Below are 25,704 nucleotides of genomic sequence, written 5' to 3' on the forward strand. Positions count from 1 at the left end.
ATTGAGAGAGTTATGTGGCTTTGCTCTTTGTTAACAAAATGTATTACATTAATTAATATTTTGAGGTTAAAACCACCTGACATTCCAAGGATGACTGGTCATTGTATGTAATGCTTTTTTGTTTTTTTATTTATTTATTTTTCACTTCTTCAACTGATTTCTAGTTTTTGAAAGGAATATATTTTGAGGAGAAAAATATGGGACAGAGGTTTGGAATAGAAAGTAAATACAAATGAAAGTTGTTTTGCTAATTGTTTTTATAACCACAACAAATTTGCACAGAGAATGCCCTGTACAAAACAACACAATAAAGATTCAAAGATTGAAGTGTTCTCTTAGGCAAGGCTGAAGGTCTCAGTCTCTGGTATTTGGAATTCAGGCTGCAGTCCTTGCTTTTGGATGGGTCACTGGGTATGTGACACAGTCCATGCTTTTAACCAGATTTGAACAGAAGAATGGTCACTTGGCCCAGGTAGAAGTAGATGAATGGTTTCTTGTGTCACCTAACTATCCAAGTTCCTCCCCACGATGCCGTGTCAGGTGGGGTTGTACATATCAAACTTCTTCTCAATATGGGCCACAATGTCCTTCTCTATGTTATATTTCTCCAGTGGCTGAGTAGCACACTCCACGGAGTCCTGTTGTATCTCCCCCAACATACTGGTGTTTTTGATCACGGCCTTTCGGGCCTTTCCGTTGCACCAGGTTACCAAGGAGCTGGGAGTGGCCAACTGCAAAGGTCTCCTGGGAGAGGGGCTGGCAAAGCTCAGACCCTCTTGGGAGCTACCTTGACTACTGTAGGGTGGCACAACTCTGTAATGCTTTTTAAAAGTTTTATGTATTCAGCTTCATAGTATTTTGTTGAGAATTTATATCTGTATTTTACTACTTGTTTTTTACATGTTTCACATCTTTTTGTTCCTACATTTCTCTTTCGTTGACCTCTATTTTGTTGCATAGATATTTTTTGCTGTGCCACTTTAATTGCAATTTAATTTGCTGTTTGTTTGTTTTTACTGTTTTTTAAGATTACTTTCTTAATAGTTACTATAGGGTTTATGTCTCAGTTGGCTCAGGCTGTATTATATGGTATTATAACAAAATACCATAGAAAGAGTGGCTTAAACAACAGAAATTTATTTTCTCATGGTTCTGGAGGCTGAAAATCTGGTATCAGGATGCCTGCATGTTTGGATTCTTCTGAAATCTCTCTTCCAAGCTTGCAAATAGCCACTTTCTCATTTTGTGTTCACAGGGTCTTTCTTCACTGTGTGAATGAGACAGAGAGAGAGAGAGAGAGAGAGAGAGAGAGAGAGAGAGAGAGATCTCCCCTTTCCTCTTTTTTTAACTCTACTAGTCCTGTTGGATTAGGATCTTACTCTCATGACCTCATTTAACCTCAATTATTTTCTAGAAGCCCTATATACAAATCCACTTAAGTTGGGGGCTAGAGCTTCAACATATGAATTTGGGGGACACAACTTACGCAGCTTACAATATTCTTTTTTACTTATAATATTCTTCAGGTTGACGCTCATTGAATTTCAGTAAATATATTTGCTCCATTGTAGCTCTATTCTCATCCCACTTTAGTGCAATTATTGTCCTATATATTTATATGTTATAAAGCTACTAATACAGTTTTATCATTATTGCTTTATGAAATTATTTTTTAAAATAATTAGAAGAAAAAATAAAATAATACATTTATACTCTCATGTTTACATTTACCTTTACCAATGCTTTTTGTTTCTTTGTGTTATGTTGTTTCTTTTCATTGTGAAGGACTTTCTTTGGATTTTTTGCAAGGCAGATCTGATAGCTACAAATTCTCTCAATCTTTGTTTATATAGGAATGTCTTTTTTTGCATATTCACTTTTGAAGAAAAATTTCACTGGATATAAAATATTTGGCAGGCATTTTTTTCTTCCCACACACTGAATATGCCAACTCACTACCTCCTGGCCTCCATTATTTCTGATTAGAGGTAAGTTATTTATCTTACTTTGGTTCTGTTATAAGTGATAAGTTGTTCTTTCTCTTTATTTAAAGAGTTTCTCTGTGTCTTTGTCTCCCAACCACTTGTCTACAAGTCTCTAGACATGGGTCTCTATGTTTACCTTATTTTGATTCAATTCAGTTTCTAGGCTGTATAGATGAAAATTTCTCTTCTAAATTGGAAATGTTTTGGCCATTATTTCTTCAAATATTCCTTCTGCTCCTTGATGTTGCTCTTCTCATTCTAAGATTTTTGCTCTGCATATGATGGTACGGTTTGCCTCGACCTGAGGGTCTCTGAGGCTCCATTCATCTCTCTCTCTCTGTCCTCTTTTTCTTCTTCAGATAGAATAATCTTTATTGATTTATCTTTAACTCCAGTGATTCTTTCCACTCTCAGCTCAAATATGCTGTTGAGCTCTTCCAGCAAATTTCTCACTTCAGCTAGTGTACTATTCAATTGTAACATTTCCTTTTGGTGTTTTTTAAAATATATTTTGTCTCTATATTAATATTCTTTATTGAGTCATTGTCAACACATGCTCCTTTAATTTTTAAAGCATGGTTTTCTTTATTTCTCTAAGAACATTTGTGATACATGCTTTGAAGTATTTTTCTACTAAGTCCAACATCTGGACACTATTAGAGGGACAGTTTCTCTTGATTGTATTTTTTCTCTGCATATGGGTTACATTTTCTTATTTCTCTTCATGTCTTGTAAAGTTTTTGTTGAAAACTGATAATTTTAGAGGAATTAGCTTAGTGCCTATGGATTTGGATCCCCTGTATGGATTTTTGTTGTTGTTGTTGTTGTTGTTGTTGTTATCTTTTGTCTGTTTGGCCTATTTGTTTGGTGTCTTGCCTAGACTAATTCTTTAGAGCCTGTTTCCCCTGTATCCCATGTACTGTGTGGCCACTGATGCCTTTGTGCTATTTTTTAATTATTTCATTGTTTTTATTTTACTTTAATTATTATTTGTTTTAATGTTTATTTATTTTTGAGAGACAGAGACAGAGTGTGAGTGGGGGAGGGGCAGAGAGAGAGGGAGACACAGAATCTGAAGCAGGCTTCAGGCTCTTAGCTGTCAGCACAGAGCCTGACACAGGACTCAAACTCACGGACCGCGAGATCATGACCTGAGGTGAAGTCGGACGCTTAACCAACTGGGCAACCCAGGAACCCCTGGTTTTATCTTACTTTTAATACTGCTTTCATAGGAGTTACCTCGGAGTCATCATAAATTAGTGGTAAACCAGCGATTGATTAAAATTTATGCTTAAACTCCTTAAGTGAATAAGATTTACACCCTTTGCTTATCCATCTGTGTGTAGATTAGGGTACACATTCTAACTTCAATCAGAAGTCAGTCCTTATAAAGTCACTCCTTTCTGGGTGCACAAGGCTTCATGTTCAGATAGGAATAAATAACCTTCTCTGATTGTTTTTTAGCAATATCAATAGTGGCGGTGACAATACCTCTGGCTATGAGTTTTTATTCTTTCTCTAAATCAAGACAGCTGCCTTACACTATAAGACTTCTAAGACTTTATGGCCTATCTTGCACTGGTAGGGTTATTACAACATGGAGCTGGAGCTTGGAGATAGAAGCAGCCCCAGGTTGAACTGCCATACCCTCCCATTGTCCTTATTAAGGTTTAGTGGTTTTTCTTGAACAAACTTTTTTCAATGTTTTGTATGGCTTTGGCCAATCAAGAGTCCTGAAGTTAGTTTTTCATGAATCTGTCCAGTTTTATTATTGCTTTTTGCTGAGCTCCTTACTTTGCCATCCCAACAAAACAAGGAATATATGTCTTCCTGCTCATTTTGAAGGATAAAAAGGATGAATTATTATCAAATGGCTATTGCAATTGAGTGGAGACGGTTTAATTGAATCATTTGTCATAATAGTTAAGAGTACGTATAACAGTTGATTTCTATATTCTCTACTTCTACATATGAATCTATAAAATCTTATTGCCGCTTCACACATTTCTGACCTTTAACATGTTATACCCAAAGGATATTTTTATCAACAAGAATAATTTGTAGGCTTTTATAAAAATGCACCCTGTTTTCCAGAGTTTCTAAGGTTTTGTTTGTTTGTTTGCTTGTTTTTGATTTTTGCTATGCTGTTACAGATTTGAGAAAGAATATGAAATTATGTAGTTGGCTCTAAAATATGCAAGGTTTTAAAAAAAGTTTTGCCAAATTGTCCTACCTTGATCCATAAATAGCTGAAAATATGAAATAATAATACTAATATAAAACTAAAAGAGATCCTACTGTATTCACAGCCTAACAAACAACTTCTAGTAAGCCTGTCCAAGAAAAGCTTATAAGAACTAATTAGGAGGTTTTAGCCTGGAAAATGATCCAATAAGAATGGCATGAAGGAAACTTGTAAATCAATCTGGAAACAGGAATTAAAAGAGTAGACTTATTTAGACCCTTCAGATATTGCTTCAGTATATTTCCACATAGAAATAACCTAGTTCTATACAGTTGTATTATTTTTAACATAAGAATCCACTCATTATTTCCTGTTGAGCAGTGAACAAATTGTTCTAGAAATAATGGAACATTTTTGATAGGGGGAAATGGTTTGCAGAAGGAAGTTTTAAAAATAATAATTATAATAAGAAAAACACAACCAATCTGTTTGTATGGCTTACTATCACTGGTGAAGCCAAATCAAGAAAAATAATGAAAATTTTATTTCAGACTAATTAACTACAGCCCATCTTTAGACCCTTCAGTTTTACTTTTTATCCCCTATTATCTGTGTAGCCATAATTTTCACCAGCAGGTGCTATTTTTCTAATTGTGAGTGAATGAATCATTGAATTTTAGAATTATAAAGGGATTGCTGTGCCCATTTAGTTAGAAAAGCTAACATGTGTAAAACTCTAAGCCCTACACAAATAATAACTGTAAAGGAATCTCTTTTAGGAGAATGATAAAAAATAAGATTTGTTTTCCTTCCAAATAAGTGCCTTTTAAGTATAGGGCACCTAGAATAAACTGTCAAGAAATCATGACTGTAGGTAATTCAAATTTCTAAGATTTATAGTTCAAAGTTAACTAAACTAAAATGTAAGAGATTTTCTTGTGTCTCTCTTAGAATAGTGTCTGTCACATAGTAAGTGCTTTTAGAAGTATATGTTGTTTTTGTTAAATAATTCTTTTTATTTGATGTCATTTACACTAAAGATGAAAGGCATGCCCTATAGATATTAATCTCAGCAAAACTATGCAAACACTATTTTGACATTGAGCTCAATATATACAAAAAATTTTTCAAAACAAAAAAAGGCATTTTTCCAGTAAATTTGACCAAACAACATTATCAAAAGTCTACCTTGAGGTATAGATAGCACAGATGGGTTCTCTATGTTGACTATGCTAGTTGGAATTTACTAAAGCTCCAGCATTGTGCTTTGTGATTTAGATACAGCTCTGTTTGCAGATGCCTAAATAATATTTAAATGGTCAAGTTAATCAATCTTTAATTTGTTAATTATATAAAACTTAAACTATACACTCAACTTAACCCTTAACCCTTTTTTTTTCAATGAAAAAAAAAACTGTTTCCCTGGTACCTTGAAGGGTGCCTAACAGATAGTAGATACCCAATAGCTGTTCAATGGATGGATGGATTAAATTTGAAGTTGTCTAGAAAAAAAATTAGTTTCATTTATGGCAGCATCCTATTGTAAATTCAAAGTTGGCTTCAGATGTACAAGTTTACCCAGTACCAATTCATCTCCATAGAAGTTAGGTCATATATATATATATATATATATATATATATATATATATAACATCTGGTTCATTTTTATCAGTTCAATATAGTTTTTCAGCACAGATGATGTCAGGGAGATAAAAAATAATACCCTGTGATTTGACAGAATATTTCACTTTCCTAAAAGTTGTATTGTCATCTTATAAACATGGCTGATGGAACACACTACAACTATTTTTATTCTGCATTATCTATCTCCCTCAAATGTGAATGTCCCCTAAACATTTCCACTTTGACAGTGGTCTAAAAAGAGAGTTTAATACATGGTCAGCTGAGTTTAAGCCAATATACTATGTAAGAATGTCATCAGATATTTGACCACAATTCCATGTGTTTATAGTGATGTGAATGTGACACCTCTTAACTTACTTGCAATCATCTATTACTCTGGAACACGCAGCTTCATAAAGTCCTGAATTAATCTTCAGGGAGAAGAATGCCTAATAAAGAACACAATAATGTGCAGCAGCTCTGGCAATAAATTTGATGAAAGGTTTCCTGAAAGCCACAGCAAAGGGTAAATGAGTCCACTTATTAGCTCTGTGTTGGTGTTATTTATGTTCTGTAACCCACAGGGAGATGAGAGATTTTATTTTGCAGCCTGGGCCTCTTTCCCAAGGCTTCAGGATGTTGGCATTTTGGGACCAGTGTTTGTATACTGAGTGGGAAAATTTTTTCATCTTGAGAAGTGTGTTTCTTTCTACATGAAGGAATCTTGAAGAATGTTTGTATGTGTGTTGTTGTCGTTGTTGTTGTTTTGGTTTAGTTCATTGTTTTTAAATCTTAAGATCTGGGAGTTTGGGAATTGTGGTGTACTTTGGTGGCTTGGGGGTTTTACTAAGAGTTATAAGGGAAAATGATCTTAACACCATGGGACATGCAACAATTCTCTGTGAAGCATATTTGAGAAGCAGAGAATCAAAGTGAATCAAGTAAAAGTTTTGTTAGATATCTTTCCAAAAATGTGCTGTTCTGTGTTTATATTAGTTTGATGTCTGATAACTGTAGAAAATATGCCATCTCAGTTTAACTGGTGTCTGTTGGGAGATTTATGTGTGTTTTCAAAATTTTATATTTATATTTTAGAGTTAACTTTTAAATGTTTATAAAGTTTATTTATTTATTTTGAGAGAGAAAGAGAGTGAGCAGAGGGGAGGGGCAGAGAGAGAGAGGGAGAGAGAGAGAGAGAGAGAGAGAGAGAGAATCTCAAGCAGGCTCCACGCTGTCAGCACAGAGGAACTGTGAGATCATGACCTAAGCTGAAACCAAGAGTTGGACGCTTAACCCACTGAGCCACCCAGATGCCCCTAGAGCTAACTTTCAACTGGATTATTTTCAAAGTTGAATTGAAGGAATGACTATGGTTTATTACACTTTATGTTCATAATTAAGTTCATCTGATAACTCAGTTAAAGAAAGAGAGCAATGACCAGGGAAAATGTTGGCCTTACATCCTCTCTCTTTAGCAATTTTGCATTGGTCATTTCTCTTCACTTAATAACTCATAAATATCTGAAGTCACTAATACCATTCCTTGAATACTATATTCTTCTTTTCACTAATGTCAGCACTGCCTTGGGCCCATCTTTGTGGGTTTCTTTTATTATTACTCCTTTTGTTGTTAGCACTTTTGAGAAAATTAAGAAGATGGTGCTCATTGGGGCTTTACCTGAGTATTTGAACTTGTGTATTATGATAATGTTTTTCTCTTTTGATATTACATTTTAACTATGCAGCATTCTGAGCTCCAGAGTGTGGGCAGAGGAGGGAGAAAGAGAGATAGATGAAAATAGTGTTATTGTTATTAATTTTTATGGGTCAGCTTTTTATTTTGCATTAATTCCCTATATTTCCTATATGCCCAATGTCTGTGTTAACTTAATATGATGGTGCAAGCAGAGAAATTAGTCATATAACTCAGACAAGAGGAATTTGATGCTATTTAATGAAAAATATAATTGAAGTGATAGATTATAGAACATTTGGGAAAAAATACTCCTTTTTCTAGAATAAAGAGAGAGTTGTACAGATTAAAAAATTAAAGAAAGAAGAGTGTGCAACTTAAAGAAAGAGAGCTACAGGTTCTGGTTAAATTCAGGGTTTTATTATTATAAAAAATTTAGAATTTAAGTGTATGTCTTTCTCCATGGGAATAAATAGAACTCTCTTCAATGTTCAATTTATTGACATTTACTCAATCACCAAATGTATATTTAATGCCAGTTTGTGTAAGATGCTGTTCTACATAATATAGAGTAGAATGATTCATGGTCTCCTGCTCTCAAGAGATTTACAGTCTGTAAACATAGTAAAAAACAGTTTTATATGAAACAAAATTAAATATAGTTTTAAGCAGGATTAGTTGCATAAGCAATTTTCTATAAAAATGCAAACAAATGAAAGATTCATTACGAAAAAAGTGACTAAGAAAGATTCAAGAGCAAGTTATATATAAAACTGGAAAAAATAGCTTGTTAATTCAACAAATGAAAAGTTGGAACAAGCTCATTTCATTCTGGATTGAAGAAAATAAGCAGAGGCAGAGAGGTGTGGAAATATGTATCATTTTTAAGTGCATTCAAGAGGATTATTTGATGTAGACTTGATGGGACTAGCAACCAACTGGCACTTTGGCAATGAAAAGAAAGTGAGAGATGAAACTTTGTTCTGAGGATAGAAATAGTGTCAAGAGAAGGATTTTCGAGTAAATTAAAGAATTGACTATTAATTGGCAGACTGGTAAGAAGGAAGCAGTTATTGACTGTTGTATCCCTTTGTGTTTTATTGCACTGACATTTAAGGATTCAGTTTTGAAAGGAAACAATATCATTTTAATAATATTGCTGTTAAGAAAAATTATCTGAAGAATAAATTAGTTGGGGGGATTGGGAAAAGACTGGGTCTTTGAAACAGGCATGGCCCCCCATTTGGCTTAGAAAAGAAATTGTTTCTGGGCACCTGGGTGGCTCCCTCAGTTAAGCGCCCACTTCAGCTCAGGTCATGTTCTCACGGTTGGTGAGTTCAAGCCCTGCATGGGGCTCTGTGCTGACAGTGCAGAGCCTGAGGCTGCTTCGGATTCTGTGTCTCCCTCTCTCTCTGCTCCTTTCCCACTCGTGCTCTGTCTCTCTCTGTCTCTCAAAAATAAATAAACATTACAAAAAAATTTTTAAAAAATTGTTTCATCAACATTTCTATAGCAAGTTCTTCAGGATAAATAGGTAAGGGTCACATGGAGTGGGAGGAAAGAATATTAAGAAGGCAAATACATTCAGAGATCTCTCAGTTCAGCAAGGTTAAATGTTTTATTACTGCTGCTCATGACCCTGTCTTTAATATACTAATAGCACTGTAAATCTTCTAGAGAAGAATGTACAGTGCAGGAACTCCTAAAAGTAGAATTTGACAAGTAGACATTTTTTTTTTCTGTATAGCATCTCACAGAACATGTTCCACGAGAGAATATTTTGAGAAACATGGCCTTATATAAATGATTTTTTAAAAAGCCCCACCTAAAAGATTCACTGACTATATGATAGTCTCCAATTTTGAAAGTTTCATTCAAAAAACATGATGTGCACATTACGTTAATTCCCACCCTGAAGTTAACATATTATCTTTTGTATTGCTCATTTTATGGCTAGCAGGTGTAACAGTTTTACTACTTCCACACTACTTAAAGCTCCTGAAGAAGAGTTGGAGGTAAAATAATTAAAGTTCTCAGTTCTGCAAAATTTGATGACTCCTGGTGGTGTTACAGGAGGGTGGGAGAGACGCTGGTCATTGTCTCACGGAGTCAAAGAATGAATCTTGCAGATAACAGAAAGTGAGCAAAGGGTAGAATTTATTGAGGGAAAGTATAAAGCTCTCAAGAGTGAGAGGGGTCCCCAGGGGCCACTGGGGATATCTGCCCGTGGCTTTCTATTGGGACCTTATCAGAAAGTTTGTGAGACCTCACACATGGCACCTAGCCCAGGCAGGTCCGGAACACGTTTATCTTCTCTTTCTCCCCAAACTCCCCTGCTGCAGCTTCTTCAGCCTCCCACTTGTAGCTGCTGTCTGCCTCCCTGAAGGTCCCTTATCTCTCCCTGCCTAATGTAACCCTTTCCCTATTCAGTGGGATTCATTTCCAAAGAAACTGGATATTTAGTATTTTAACTGTCCAGCAATTTAGAAACATCCAGGCCAAAAGCCCATGAAAATGAAAAAAACTGTGGGAGGAAGAGGATGGAGAATTGTTTACTTAAAGTCCATATTTCTTTTTTTTTAATGTTTATTTATTTTTGAGAGAGAGAGACAGAGACAGAGCGTGAGTGGGGGAGGAGCAGAGACAGGGAGACAGAATCCAAAGCAGGCTCCAGGCTCTGAGCTGTCAGCACAGAGCCTGATGCAGGGCTCAAACCCACAAGCTGTGAGATCATGACCTGAGCTGAAGTCAGAAGCTTAACCGACTGAGCTACCCAGGCTCCCCTTAAAGTCCATATTTCTAAATCTGTTGTGTGTAGCAAAGGGAACTGTGCTTATACATCTATATCTGTGTTGTGCTTGAGTCCTGGTTAGTGTTTTATTTTCTTTAGATCTCTGTAGTTTTAGGCTGTTATGGTTTTGGTTAGGTTTAGCATAGAGAAGTGTGTTATTAAAAAGATAGACTGTTTAGTTAAATTACAGTTTTAGATTTACAGTAAGAAGTATGGAATTTCTTTGAGAAGAAAATGTGATAACAGAAGATAATGTATATCTACTGTCAACACTTCTAGCAAACAGTTGGATAGGGAGTCCACACTGGAAACTGAGGTCACAACATATTAAAATGACTGCTTTTTGGCATGTTGAAGAGTTTGATATCAGCCAACCTGCTTGATGGGACTCATACACTAAGGCTCTACTTTTATCTTGGAACCAAAAAATATAGCCATAACTACTTGATGTGGTGCTAATATATAGAATAATAAGGCATCACACATACCATTCTTACTGGAAATAAGGTAATTGATTAAAATGTTGCTTTTTAAAGAAACACCTTATAATTATCATCACTAACTGTTCAGAGATTTAATTTACACTAATGAGGACGCTCCTGTTAATGGTTTAGTACTGTGATATCTTCTTCAACACTGCAATACAGAGTAAATATTCATACCTAAATATATAGGAAGAAAGGGAGGGGAGGAGGGAAGGAGGGAAGGAGGGAAGGGGAAGGAAGAAGGAAGAGGGAGAGAGGAATAGAGACAGAATGTGTTTAGATTAACTTTGCAGAGTTCATGCAATGACTCTTCAATGATGGTTCTAAACGATTACACCAGATTTAATATCCCTAATTGTATAAGAAAATATATGTAATAATAAAAAACCAAGCAACACAGTTTATATTATAAAAGAAGAACATAACATGAAGACAGAGAGCCTTTGACAACATGTTAGCATAACAGGAAAGTAGGGTTCAAACTATTTGCAGAATAATTCACTACATAAACTATGGTACCAATCAAGATTAATGTGGAAGATATATATCTATATATACATATATATATACATACATATATCTATATCTATATATATACATACATAATCTATATCTGTATCTATATCTATCTACCTATATCTATCTATCTATCTACCTACCTATATAGATATATCTATATAGGTAGGTAGATAGATAGATAGATAGACAGGAGTGCTCCTGCTCAAAGCAGCTTGAATTTAGAGATAGAGGAGCTTAAATAGAAACCTTTGCGGTAGAAAGTAGTTTATAACTCTTGGAATCATTGTCTAACAAATCCATTAAAATACCAAATTACAGACTTTAACGGCATTCTTTGGGAGGTATTATAAGCCAGAATTAGCATCATTCCAACTAAGGTTGTCTATTCACTTGTAAATAAAAGATGTGCCAGTTTCTCCAAAGAAGAAAAACATTTCTAGAGTTTGAATAACCCAAGTGGTCTCTCGCAGGAAAGCTTACTGATGTGCAATATTTGGTGGAGAATGTCAGTGCCCTGTTAACAATATGAGAAATGATGCTACAAATGAGACCAAATATCCCTCATAGTGAGAGGGCTATTTGACATTATCTGTCAGTTCAAAATTTATTTTCCCCTTGTGATTTTCCATAGCTCAATGGAAATAAGTTTTTTGTTGTTGTTGTTGTTGTTTGGAATTCTATGCATTGTGCCTTTATCATTTAATTAACAAAGTATAAATTTATGGAAAGACTTAAGAAATTTCTCACCCTCTTCCTATGTTCTCCCTCTATTTTTTCCTTATCCATCTCCTTCTTTCTTTTCCTCTTCCCTCATCCTTATCTTCATTTTATTGAGTAACATTTATAGCTACTATTTTTTGAACACAGCCATTGTTTTAAGTGCATATATATATATATATATATTCTTTATTCATTTCACAAATATATGGTGAGCACTTCTGAGGAAGAAAAACTATTCTAGGAAAAATTATCCTTGCTCATATAGAGCTTACACTGTACTTGAGGTAACAGATATGCATGTAAATAGACAAGATAATTGTAGATTATATTAGGTATTCTAAAGAATGTAAACAAGGTGACAAGATAGTATAACCGGGTAAGGGAAGTTAATAAAGACCTCTCTAAGGTGGTGACATTTGGACTGAGATAAAAATAAATCAGGATCTGGGGTTAAAACATTCCAGGCATAGGTTACAAAGGAGTTTAGGATGTTAGAGAGGGAGGCCTGTTTTGTTAGAGCTTATTGAGGAGAAATTACATGAGATGATGTTGGAGAAGTGGTCTGGAACTAGATCATTTAAAAACCCTCTAGGCTGAGTAAGAAATACAGATTTTATCTTGGGAGCAATGGGGCTCCATTGAAGTATTCAGTGCAGGGGAGAGATAGTATCTGATTTGCATTTTCAGAATTTTCTTCTATTTATTGTGGGGAGAATGGGTAGTGAGAAGTGAACTGATTGGGGACTTATTTTGGTGGTAAAGCCACAGGTTTTGGTGATGCATTGGAGGTGGAGAATTAAAGAAAGCAACAAATTGATGATGAATTCTAGGTTTTCAGTTTGAGGAACAGAAATTTTACAGTGGTACATCTACTAAACTGAGGGTAACTAAGTGAGCAACAAGTTGTTGTTCTTGATTTTGGATGAAAATCATGAGGTCTTTTTTGACACACTAACTTTGGATGCCTATCAAATATCTAAGTGGTGTGATGTCAAAAAGTTGCAAAATACAAATCTGGATCAGAACAGAGGTCTGGGTTTTAGATGGAAATTTGGAAATCATCAAGAAACTAATAGTATTTAAAACCACGATACTAGAATTGAGTCTCCTAGACAGTGATTATAGAGGAAAAATGAAGAGTGAAGAGGAGAGAAAAGAGCAGAATGGAAGAGAAGGATCCTAAGATTAAGTCGTCAAACACACCAAGATTTAAGACTGCACAGAGAATGTTGGACTGGCAAAGGAGACTGAGAAAAAGGAGTAGACAGTCAAGAGAATGTGGTGTCCCAGAAATGAAGAGAGGAGAGTGCTTCAGGAGGGCATGTCTAGTTGGGTTAAATGCTGTTGAGAGGGCAATATATTAATTATATGTTCTATAAGTAAAATTATTTGCAATAATATGTAAATAATATTTTAATATGCCATTGTTAATCTTGATCATTGCTACTTCGAAGTTCTGGGTGCAGAAGATAGAAATAGATAGACTAATGAATTGGAGATCATTATATGAACTCATTTAATCCTTGTAAACAAACTTGAGGACTATTACCACTTAACAGATGAGAAAATTGAGACTCAGAGAGATTAAGTAATTCATTAAGTGTCACAAGATATTGATGGAGGCAGGATTCAAACCAAGGTCTCCCTAACGTCAAAGATTGCTGCCCTTAATCACTACACATCAGGAATTCAGGTTTAGAGAATGAAAAGGCTCAGAATTTGGAAAACATAGTCTATTACATCAGTGCTGCTAATGTTCACTTAGTAGAATCGGTAAGTTACCCGCTTCAAAACAAAAATGGATCTTCAAACTATCTTTAGGAATGGGTAGGCTTCAAGGGGCTTCTGGCATTTTTCAGTGTATCAACTTCTATTTCACAAAAGGCAATTTCTGCTGAGCTGTAGCACTTCTTGGATTGTGAGAGTAGGGCTGTCTGATACTCTATGGCAATGAATTTCTAGTTTTAAGGATTTTTTTGATACTAGCAAACAGTTATTGACTTAAGAGCCTGTCCTAGTACATTACAGAGAACATAAACCTCTGTTTTTTACAATTGATATTTCACCTTATGATTTTGGAGATGTGCTTATCCACAAAATGCCAGATGGCATTGAGATACTGATTGTTAACTACTCAAGAGTAATTTCATACACAAAATAAAAATAAACAGAAATTGACAAAAAGTCTTTTCTATCATTATAAATCTCAAGACATTTCATAATATCTTTAATTGGCGTGTTCACAATGTATATTAAGTCTCTTTTGAGATTCTTCACAGGGTAAGTATGAAAAGTTAATTATACCATAATAGAGGTAGTATCTGTGTATTTTAAGCAAAAATAGGGGCACCTGGGTGGCTCAGTCTGTGAAGCATCCAACTCTTGGTTTCGGCTCAGGACATGATCTCACAGTTCATGAGATAGAGCCACGCTGTCGGCACAGAGCCTGCTTGGGATTCTTTCTCTCTCTCTTTCTGCTCCTCCCCCACTCATGCTCTCTCTCTCTCTCAAAACAGATATATAAACTTTGAATAAATAAATATGCTATAAACCATTGTCTACCACTTCATACCTCAGATGGTAATATGACACCTATATGGAAGCTTTGATATTAAAAGATTTCTATGACTCACACCTTTAGCCTGATCAAATTGCCCAGGTAATGGAATTTCAGACTGAACATGCTTTAATTTCAGTGAGTGGATGTTCCTTAGGGAACTTCTTGAGATAATCATTTATGCACCACACAGAAAATTGACATTGAAGGTATATATTGCAGATTGCCCCATGGTTATTGCAAAATAAAAAGTTGATACAAGTGTGTTTTGGCTACACAATCTATGTATATTTGGAAATTGCCTACATGAAACATTGGCAGGAAGATATTGTGGCCTGAACTGGATTTCAATATTGAAAAACAACTGTACTGAAACGTAGTACATGCCAGACTACTTGGTCTAACTTGTTAAGGTGAGTAGAAGATGATGGTCACTAATACTGATTAAATGTCTTTTGTATGCCAGCCACTATGCAAGGAGAAGCCTTTCCTGTTTACCTAACCTAATCACCACCACAACCATACAAACTCGGTATTATTATCCTCATTTTACATAGAGGGATTATATAACATGTATAAACTCCCACAGTGGACCACTGTCAGAAATGAAATGCAAGAGCTATGAACATTAAAATGTAGATTGTATATATATTATTTGTCTAGAATCCAGATTAGTTTTGCTGGATTACAAAATAAATGACTAAAAGTATGTCCAAATCTAAAATTGCAAGATACACAAAATAAAGGATATATATTTATGTATATTTCAATAGTGTTTTATATATATATGTATATATATATATATACATATATATATATTTAGTTTATTTATTTATTTTGAGAGAGAGAGTGTAAGAAGGGGAGGGGAAGATAGGGAGAGAGAGAATCCCAAGCAGGCCCTGCGCTGACAACATGGGGCTCTATCTTACAAATCATGACCTGAGCTGAAATCAAGAGTTGGATGCTTAACTGACTGAATCACCCAGATGCCCCAATAGTGTTATATCTTTTCAATATAACATTTTTCTGCTAATAAAAGAATATAGTTTTATTGTAGAAGATTCTGAAATTTTTGAAGAAAATAATACCTAACAGTATAACAGTGTTGGAGCAGTTACTATGGATAAGATATTCTGCTATTTTTTCCAATGGATTATTTTATTTAATGCTCACAACAGCCAAAGGCAGAAGATGTTATTGATATTTACTTTTCTACAAATGAAGAAACATGGTGCAGAAAACTTCAGAAATTTTCCTAAGGTATCACACTTTAGTCAAGATTCAAACTCAAGCAGTCTATCTTGAGAGCCTACACATTACACTGCCACTCATAATCCCAATGGCCAAAGAAAACTGTCAGTAATTTGACCCATTCCCTTATATGTGTTAATTCTTTAAAGGTGGTTGCTAAAATAGGCTTCCAATTCCCCATTCCAAAAACTGGATTAAATCTCTCATGAAACTCACTTTTTTCTAAGTTTAAATGTGTATCCCAGTATACATAAATATATCATATCACCAGAAACTCATCGATAAGGTTTAGGAAAAAACAGGTAATCTTTTTTTTCCACTTAATATATATCTTACATTTCTATGTTATGATCAGGGTTCTGACATTTGTAAAAGGCAAAAGTTCGGGGCCCTGAATTTCCCAAGTTTCCAATTCTCTGCTCTTATCTCTGTATTTTTGTTATCCTGTAGAGATCCCAAGGCTTTCATTAGCCCTGTGCTGCCCCTCTGCTTATACTTCATAAGGTTTTGCCTTTAGGGAGTCATTAAAAATGATATACATTCTGCCAGAAATCAGAATGCAACTAACAAGAAACACTGATCAAAAATATTTTCCCAGTGTAGGAGCCTTGATCCCCATGTGGGACTTTGTCTACAAAAATGCAACTTAACTAACATTTTGAAGTCACAAATGAATTCACCTTGGCCTGTGCTATCAGATATCAGATCTTCTGGCTCCATGTAAGACATTACTCATAGCACCTACAAGTGTGTTTTCATTCTTAAATAGTAACTCTTTAATCTAGTTGGATTATTCTCCAGTGTAGAAGTATGTGTACTTTTTCCAGGCAAAACTTGACACCCCAATCCCACTGTCTATCCATTGAATATTAATTGTGGTGTAAATCTGAATTCTTGTGTATCTCTGTGTCTAAGGAACTGATACTGATAGCCCTAACCATTCTAAATGCATGTCACTGCCACCACCCCCATATTAGTTTGCTTGGGCTGCCATAACAGAATACTAAGGGGTTAGTCAGTCTTTTATTAAAGTTTATTCATTTATTTTTGATAGAGAGAGAAAGCGAGAGGGCAAGCAGGGGAGGGGCAGAGAGAGGGAGACAGAGAATCCTAAACAGGCTCTGCGCTGCCAGCACAGAGCCTGATGCAGGGCTTGAACTCACAAACTGTGAGATAATGACCTGAGCCGAAATCAAGAGACAGATGTTTAGCTGACTGAGCCACCCAGGTGCCCCTAGGCTGGGTAGTCTAAACAACAGAAATCTGTTTCTCAAGTTCTGAAGGCTGGTAACTCCAAGATCAAGGTGGCAGCTGATTTGGTTACTGATGTGGGTTCTCTTCCTGGTTTATAGACAGCTTCCTTCTCACTATGCCTTCATATATATATATATATATATATATATATATATATATCCGGAAGGGGAGGGGGAGAGAGAGAGACACCTCTTGTGTCTCTTCTCATAAGGACACTAATCCTACCAAATCAGGACGCCACCTAACCTTAATTACCTCTTATAGGCTCTATCTTCATATGTAGTCACTTGGGGTTAAGGCTTCAAGAACGAATTTTGACGGGGACATAATTTAGTCCATGGCATTCCACCCATGGGCCTCCAAAATGCGTGTCCTTTTCACATGCAAAACACATTCATTCTACTCCAAAAATACCAATGGTCTTAACTCATTTCAGCGTCAACTCTAAAGTCCAACGTTTCATCTAAATATCATCTAAATAAGATTTGAGTAACACTTGAGATACTAATACTAAACTAATACAGTTCATCTTCAGGTAAAATTATTTTCCAGCTGTGAACCTGTGAAACCAAACAAGTTGTGTGCTTCCAAAATATAATGGTGGGATAGGCATAGGGTAAACATCCCCATTCCAAAAGGGAAAAATTGGAAAGAAGGAAGGGATTATGGGTTCCAAACAAGCCCAAAACCTAGCAAGGCAAATTCCATTAGTTTTTAAGGCTAGAGAATAATCCTCTTTGGCTTGATGCTCTGTCCTTCAGGACCACAGTGGTGCAGTGTCACCCACAGAGCTGGAGGGGACCCCGCCCATTCAGGTCAGATGGATAGCCTTTCCCCTTTGCTCTCGGCAAGGCTCTCATTCTCCGGAACTGAGGAAAAAGCAGCTTTGGCCTCTGAGCCTGTGTTGGGAAGTGGCAGCCCTGATGATCTCCAACACACCTTCTGGGTGATTTTTCCCTTCTTTCATTTGATCTCATTTTTTCTGTGTCTTTTAGTCCCAGCTGGCAGTGCTTCTGTTGATATAATGCCATTTCTATTGCTTGCTTCTTCTGTGGTTACTGACCATATTTGTGGTTCATACCCATACTAATTTCCTTATCAAATGGTTGTTTAGCCACACCCTTAATGTTCTCTTCAGAACCGTCTTCCTTATTTGTTGTATTATGGACATGGTTAGAGTTTTCCAGATCTTCAAGTTCTGGTTCCTTTTGCTAAACAACTCCTTAAATTTATCTCTCTCCTCTTGCATTTTACTGTAAGTATTAAAAAGGGGCAAGGCCATACCTTCAACACTTTGCTTAGAAATCTTCAGAACTAAATATTCAGTTTTATCACTAGGAAGTTCTACCTTTCATCAAAACTAGAACACAATTCAGCCAAGTACTTTGTCACTTTATTACAATGATTGCCTTTCCTCCAGTTTCTGATAAGCTACTCCTCATTTCCACCTGAGATTTGGTCAGAATGACCCTTAATGTCCTTATTTCTATCAATAATGTTTTCCATGATTATGTATTCTCTAAGAAGATGGAGGCTTTCTCTACAGCTCTCTTCTTTTCTTTCTGAGCTCTCACAAGAATCACCTTTAGCATCCATATTTCTACCAACAGTCCCTTCACGGCAATCCAGGATTTTTCTAGCACACACCTTAAAAATCCTCCAGCCTCTATTCAGTACCCGGCTTTAATTCCATTGACACATTTTTAGGTATTTGTTACAGCAGCGCTCTGCTTCTCAGTACCAAAATCTGTGTCAGTCTGATCATGGGGCCATAACAAAGTACCATAGCCTGGGTGGCTTAAACAACAGAAAATTATTTCTCATGGTTTTGGAATATGGGAAGTCTGAGATTAAGGTGCTGGCTAATTTGGTTTCCAGCGAAAGCTCTCTTCCTTGTTTGTAGATGCTACCTTCATTCCGTGCCTTTACATGCTGGAGAGAGAGAGCTTTCCTATGTCTTAGGAGGACAGTAACCCCACTCTTATGACCTCATTTAACCTTATTAACCTCCTCAGAGCCTCCATCTTCAAATAAAATCACATTAGGGATTAGGGTTCCCAGCATATAAATTTTTGATGGACACAATTCAGTCCATAGTACTCCCCCTCATCCCACCACCTCAAGTCATTTATTTATGAGAGTTTATACTTGTCTATTCCAAAATATATTTTTCAGCTTATTTCTGCCCTTTCTTATCTTATTCTTCCCTGAAGCTTCTGGTCTGAACCCCAAATATCTTTATTTTGCTGGACACATATTTCATTACAAGTGACCACTACTGGTGCCAACAACAGTCTTATGGAGTGGCATGTTTATCTTCATGTCTAGGGTAAGCACTGGTATCTCTTACAGCTTGCCAGTATGGTCAGAACTCACATATAACTTCTGAAGGTAAATTTGTCAGCAACTGCTGCCCAAGATATTGGCTTCCCCAGAAACTGTCCACTTTCTTAAACTGCTGGTGCTGCTACTGATTTTGTTGCTTTCACTGACACTTGTATCAAAAGGTCTGGGCTCAGGAATGACATTTATATCTTCCATGATTGCACGTGATTAGAGGCAGCTCATCTCTACTGTCTTGAAATCTAGGTTCTGAGAGGTGAGAAAGTCCCTCCAATCAGTAAAAAGGCCTATTTCATTTTATCCTGTAGGATTAGCCAATCCTCTTTAAAGGAGAAGAGCTTCCTACTCAACAGATTGTGGTATTTCTCATGTGAACAAAAATACATAAATACAAATTATTACATTGGTATATATCCAAGATTTGCATTTTTCTGTTTTGTTCAAGGTCACCTTCTTAGACATAAGTCCTTTACTAGCTGTTTATAATAGCTACAGTCAATCTAAAGAAACAGGCCCAAGGCTCAGGAAGGAAGAAATGTCAATTTTAGTATAGTGTATTGATTAAACTTGCTCTAATGCTTTGCACCTTTCCCCCACATACATCCCAGGGCTTCAGTGAGTAGCAACACATGATAGCTGTTGAAGAGGCTTAGAAGATGCCCCCTAACCCCTTGAACTCACACTGGTTTCAGTTTGGCCTGTATAAGGAAGGTGAATGGATCCAAACACAAAGCAGCCTCGGGCCTAATTCATTGTGGCAACCCATAGAGCGTGATTCTAAAATAGGAACCAAAAAGATAAGTAAAGAAAGCAGTATAGAACATGCCACAAAGAAAGCAGAACTTTTAAACTATTCACTTATTATATTGAACTTTAATTGCCAGCATTGTGTTTCAATAAAGTCTTTGCATTTGATCAATTATTTTTTTCACATCTTTATTGAGGTACAGTTGACAAGTAAAATTATATTAAAGTATACAACATAATGATTTGATGTATATCTGCATTGCGAAATGATTACCACAATCAAGCAAATTAACATATCCATCACCTGACATAGTAAATACATTATTTCTCCACAGAAATTTTACCGATGGGGGAGAACAAAGAATCACACTGGAAGTTAAGCTGAAAAGGTGGGCGTACGCCGGCTGACTCCATCTTGTTCTGTGTCCTTCACCTTGACCACACCTCCTCCCCTTGAGCAACCCCCCCCCCCACCTGCCTAACAGGACTCGGACCCTTCCCCAGCCAATCTGCTGAGGCCACAGCCATTACCTCACCAACTGCCCCTAGGCCCCAATAAAACCTTTGTCCTTTTGAAACTCGCTCTCTGTGCCCGATATCTCACCACTGCGTCGGTGCAGGTAGGGGATTGAGCTCTAGCTAGCTCGAATAAAGGCTCTTTTGCTTTTGCATCGGACTCGGCTCCCTAGTGGTCTTTGAGGATCACGAATTCTGGGCATAACATTTGGGGGCTCGTCCGGGATCCCCAAGACCCCTGAGGGACCCCCGACCCGGAGAGCCTGACTGGCCACGATTAGTGTCTGTCTGTTTGTTCTGTCTTTTCTGTGTGAGCTCATTTCTGGAATTCTGGTAGTGCCCGACGCGGTCTAAGTGGACGCACTGGAGGATCACAGGCCGGGAGTTTCGGAAGACGTTCCGATCCTCCCTTCTGGAGGGACATAGAATCCCCTCATCAGTTTTGGAGGGATGTGGAATCCCCTCAAAGGTCTGAGACGAGGCGGGTCGCTCCCGCTGGTCGGCGTGAGGCCGTTGTCTAGCTTTCGGTTTTGGAGGGACATGGAATTCCCTCAAAGGTCTAAGCTAGCTTTCAGTTTTGCTTCCATGGAGTTGGAAGACTTTCTAGGGGCCCTCTGTTTGTCTGTTTTTGTGTTTCTCTGTTTTGTTCTGTTACTGGATGGACATTATGGGACAGACTCAGACTACTCCTCTAAGTATTATGATTGATCACTTTAAGGATGTGAGGGGAAGAGCTAACAACCTCAGTGTGGAAGTCTGAAAGGGTCGGTGGCAGTTTTTTTGTTCTAGCGAGTGGCCAACTTTCAATGTCGGGTGGCCACCAGAGGGGACCTTCGACCTCCCTACCATCCACCAAATCAGGAGTATCATCTCTCGGCCTAAGACGGGCCATCTTGATCAGCTCCCTTACATTATCACTTGCCAGGACCTTGTAGAAGACCCACCCTCTTGGCTTAAGCCCTTCCTAGCCCCGCTCCCTCCGGAGCCAAAACCCATTCTTGCTTTGCAGGGGACAAAGAAGAAGAAAAGTCTTACCCAGCCTTCAGCACCCCTCTACCCTGTTCTACAAGGGGGGACTGAAGAAGAATTAATTTTTCCTCCCCCATATAACCCCTCTAGGATGCCGGAAGAACACCATCCTCCCCCTCCGGGGGGAGGCAGACACTGTTCTGAGAGTGGGAGGCGGAAACTCTCCAGTGGGAAGCCCGCCCTTTACCAGACAAAGGGCTCAGAGGGAGCAATCCGCCTCTGCCACCAACTCCACTATTCTGCCCCTGCGAGCCACCGGACCCCCAGACGAGGAGGGGAATCAGCCCCATCACTATTGGCCTTTCGCCACTAATGACCTCTACAATTGGAAAGCTCAGAATCCTAAGTTTTCCAAGAAACCGGCAGGGCTTATTGATTTATTAGACTCTGTTCTTTTTACCCATCAGCCCATGTGGGACGATTGCCAGCAGCTTTTGCAGGTCCTGTTCACAACTGAAGAAAGAGAAAGAATCCTCAATGGGGCCCGAAAACTAGTTCCGGGCACAGACGGGAATCCCACCACCAACCAGGCTCAGATAGATGCCTCCTTCCCCTTAAGTCGGCCCCAGTGGGATTTCAACACGGCAGAAGGTAAGGAGAGGCTCCGGGTCTACCGCCAGACTCTAATGGGGGGTCTCCGAATGGCTGCTAGAAAGCCAACCAATTTGGCCAAGGTAGGAAATGTACAACAGGGAAAAGATGAATCTCCGGCTGCCTTTTTAGAACGGATCATGGAGGCATTCCGTACCTATACCCCCATGGATCCAGAGGCTCCGGAAAGCAAGGCAGCTGTTATCATGGCCTTTGTAAACCAATCGGCCATAGACATTAGGAGAAAATTACAGAAAATAGATAGACTAGGAGAAAAAAGTCTGCAGGACTTACTGGTGGTAGCCGAAAAGGTATATAATAACCGGGAGCCTCCTGAGGACAAGCAGGCTCGCGCCATGGCGGCTGCCAGCAGTAAGCAGACTTGAGACCTGGCCAGAATACTACTAGCTACCACTGCTGACTCCCCTGAGGAACGAGACTGCCGTCTCCGGCAGCTGGCAGACGACACAAGAAAAGGTAAAAAGAACCACCAAGGGGGGGAAGCAGAGGCTGCAGAAGGATCAGTGCGCATGCTGCAAGGAGATAGGGCACTGGGCCCGAGATTGTCCAAAAAGGGCCGGTGGGAAGGGAAGCAAGACTGATCGAGTAAAAGTCCTAGAGCTAGATGAACTAAGTGATTAGGGGAGTCGGGGTTCGGACCCTCTCCCCGAACCCAGGGTAACTCTTAAAGTGGAGGGGACCCCTGTTGACTTCCTTGTCGACACCGGAGCACAACATTCGGTCCTCCGCACCCCACAAGGAAAACTAGCCAGCAAGAAGTCCTGGGTACAAGGGGCAACTGGTATGAGCCAGTATTCATGGACTACCCGAAGAACAGTAGATTTGGGAACGGGCCGGGTATCCCACTCCTTTATGGTAATACCAGAATGCCCCTACCCGCTGTTAGGACGGGACTTACTGACCAAGATTGGAGCTCAGATAACTTTCAGACAAGGGGGGCCTCAGGTCACCGATGGCAAGGGCCACCCCATCCAGGTCCTGACCATGAAACTGGAGGATGAATACCGCCTCCACCAGGAGGCACTCCCGAGAGAGGATAATATAGACAGATGGCTACAAGAATTCCCCTCGGTTTGGGCAGAGATGGGGGCAATAGGACTAGCCGCTCATAGGACCCCAGTCCTGGTAGAGCTCAAGCCAGGAGACAGTCCAGTAAGGATCAAACAATACCCCATGTCTCAGGAGGCCCGGAAGGGGATCCAGCCACACATCCGGAGACTACGAAGCCTAGGGGTACTAGTTCCTTGCCAGTCTCTCTGGAACACCCCCCTACTGCCGGTCAAAAAGCCTCATACAAATGACTACTGACCAGTACAAGACCTCCGGGAAGTAAATAAGAGGGTCACGGACATACACCCAACTGTTCCCAACCCATATACTCTCTTGAGCTCCTTGGCGCCTTCCAGGGTCTGGTATACTGTACTAGATTTAAAGGACGCCTTCTTCAGTCTGCCCCTGGCACCCCAGAGCCAACCCTTGTTCGCCTTTGAGTGGCATGATCCGGAGGAGGGCTACAGTGGGCAACTCACCTGCACACGGCTACCTCAGGGATTCAAAAATTTGCCCACCATCTTCGACGAGGCACTACATGAGGACCTGGGTGAGTACAGAAGGGAGCACCCTGGCCTCACCCTCCTACAGTACGTAGATGACATCCTGATTGCTGCCAACATGGCCAAAGACTGTGAGTGAGGGACCCAGGACATGCTGGCTACCCTGGGGGCCTTAGGGTACCAGGCATCTGCGAAGAAGGCTCAGATATGCAGGGAGAGGGTAAGTTACCTGGGATATATCCTGGAGGGCGGACAGTGGCGGTTATCAGATGCCAGAAAAGAAACTGTCCTAAAGATCCCTACTCCCACCTCCCGAAGAAAAGTGAGGGAATTCCTAGGATCAGCCGGCTACTGCCGCCTCTGGGTTCCAGGTTTTGCTGAGATCGCCAGGCCCTTATATGAAGCTACCAAAGAGGGGAAAACATTTAAATGGGCTGAAAAAGAAGAAACTGCCTTTAATCAGTTAAAAAAGGCCCTCCTAAGTGCCCCAGCCCTGGGCCTACCAGACATTACGAAGCCCTTCTACCTCTTTGTAGACGAACATAAGGGAATAGCAAAAGGGGTTCTAACTCAAGCCTTAGGCCCCTGGAACCACCCAGTGGCTTACCTGTCCAAGAAACTAGACCCAGTGGCTGCCGGCTGGCTGCCATGCCTAAGAATTATTGTGGCAACAGCACTCCTAGTCAAGGATGCAGACAGACTGACCCTAGGACAGGAGATCTGGATCACGACCCCACAAACCATTGAAGGGGTCCTGAAACAGCCTCCTGATAGATGGATGAGCAACACACATGTGACTCATTACCAGAGCCTCCTACTCAACCCTCCACGAGTGCAGTTCCACCCCAGTGCAGCCCTCAATCCTGCAACCCTGCTGCCTGACCCTGACCTAGGTGCTCCACTACATGACTGTGCAGGAATCCTGGAACAAGTACATGGATTCCGGACAGACCTGACCGACCGGCCCCTCCCCGATGCCAAGGCTACTTGGTTCACTGATGGCAGCAGCTTTGTGCGAGACGGACACAGGTATGCGGGTGCAGCGGTGGTCACCGAAACGGACATGGGCGGAGGCTCTACCCTCCGGAACATCAGCCCAGAGAGCAGAGCTTATAGCCCTCACCAAGGCGCTGATGCTGGGAGCTGGAAAATGGCTTAACATCTACACAGACAGCCGTTATGTGTTTGGCACTGCTCATATTCATGGGTCAATTTATCAGGAGAGGGGGTTACTGACGGCAGAAGAACAGACTATAAAAAATAAGCAGGAGATACTTAACCTGCTTACGGCCTTATGGCTTCCTGCCAAGCTAGCCATTATCCACTGCCAAGGGCACCAAAAAGCTGATAATCCAGTAGCTAGAGGTAATCAAAAGGCTGACCAGGTAGCCAAGGCAGTAGCCCTTACTTCAGTCCCCACCATGACCATACAACTACCGGACCCCGGAGACCCAGTTTTACCAGACCTGCCCAAATACTCCCAGGAGGAGTTACAGCAGATCAAGAAACTCCCCATGGCCCAGGAGATAAAGGGATGGTGGTATACACCTAACAAGGAGCTCGTGCTGCCAGTCCGGCTCGGAGTCTCAATATTAGAGCACATGCATTGGTCTACTCACATGGGGGCCCAAAAATTAAAAGACTTAATCCGACATGCCAGAATCAAGATTCACCAACAGGACACCAAAATAGAGCAAGTTGTATCTGCCTGCAAGACCTGCCAACTCACCAATGCGAGGGCCACATCAAATAAAAAAGGAACAAGGCTCAGAGGCACCAGACCGGGAGCCCAATGGGAAGTCAACTTCACTGAAGTCAAACCAGGAAAGTATGGTTATAAA

At 39.3% G+C, this 25,704-nt stretch overlaps 1 protein-coding gene and 1 pseudogene across 1 annotated transcript in view; one reads left to right on the forward strand and one right to left on the reverse strand.

Annotated features, from left to right (window-relative positions):
- Positions 1–365: 365 nt before the first annotated feature.
- Positions 366–20,567, reverse strand: LOC128773764 (dynein light chain 1, cytoplasmic-like; annotated as a pseudogene).
- Positions 20,568–20,722: 155 nt separating this feature from the next.
- Positions 20,723–25,704, forward strand: part of LOC128773765 (uncharacterized) — a gene marked incomplete at its 5' end in the record, with an annotated part of 111,667 nt that continues 106,685 nt past the window's right edge. The window contains 3 exon segments of the mRNA XM_053891335.1: positions 20,723–20,773; positions 22,106–22,768; positions 22,770–23,462. Of these exon segments, the coding sequence (XP_053747310.1) occupies positions 20,723–20,773; positions 22,106–22,768; positions 22,770–23,462 (1,407 nt within the window).

Source organism: Panthera pardus, unplaced genomic scaffold, assembly GCF_024362965.1.
Source record: "Panthera pardus isolate Hobbes unplaced genomic scaffold, ASM2436296v1 HiC_scaffold_27, whole genome shotgun sequence".
Lineage (NCBI taxonomy): Eukaryota > Metazoa > Chordata > Mammalia > Carnivora > Felidae > Panthera > Panthera pardus.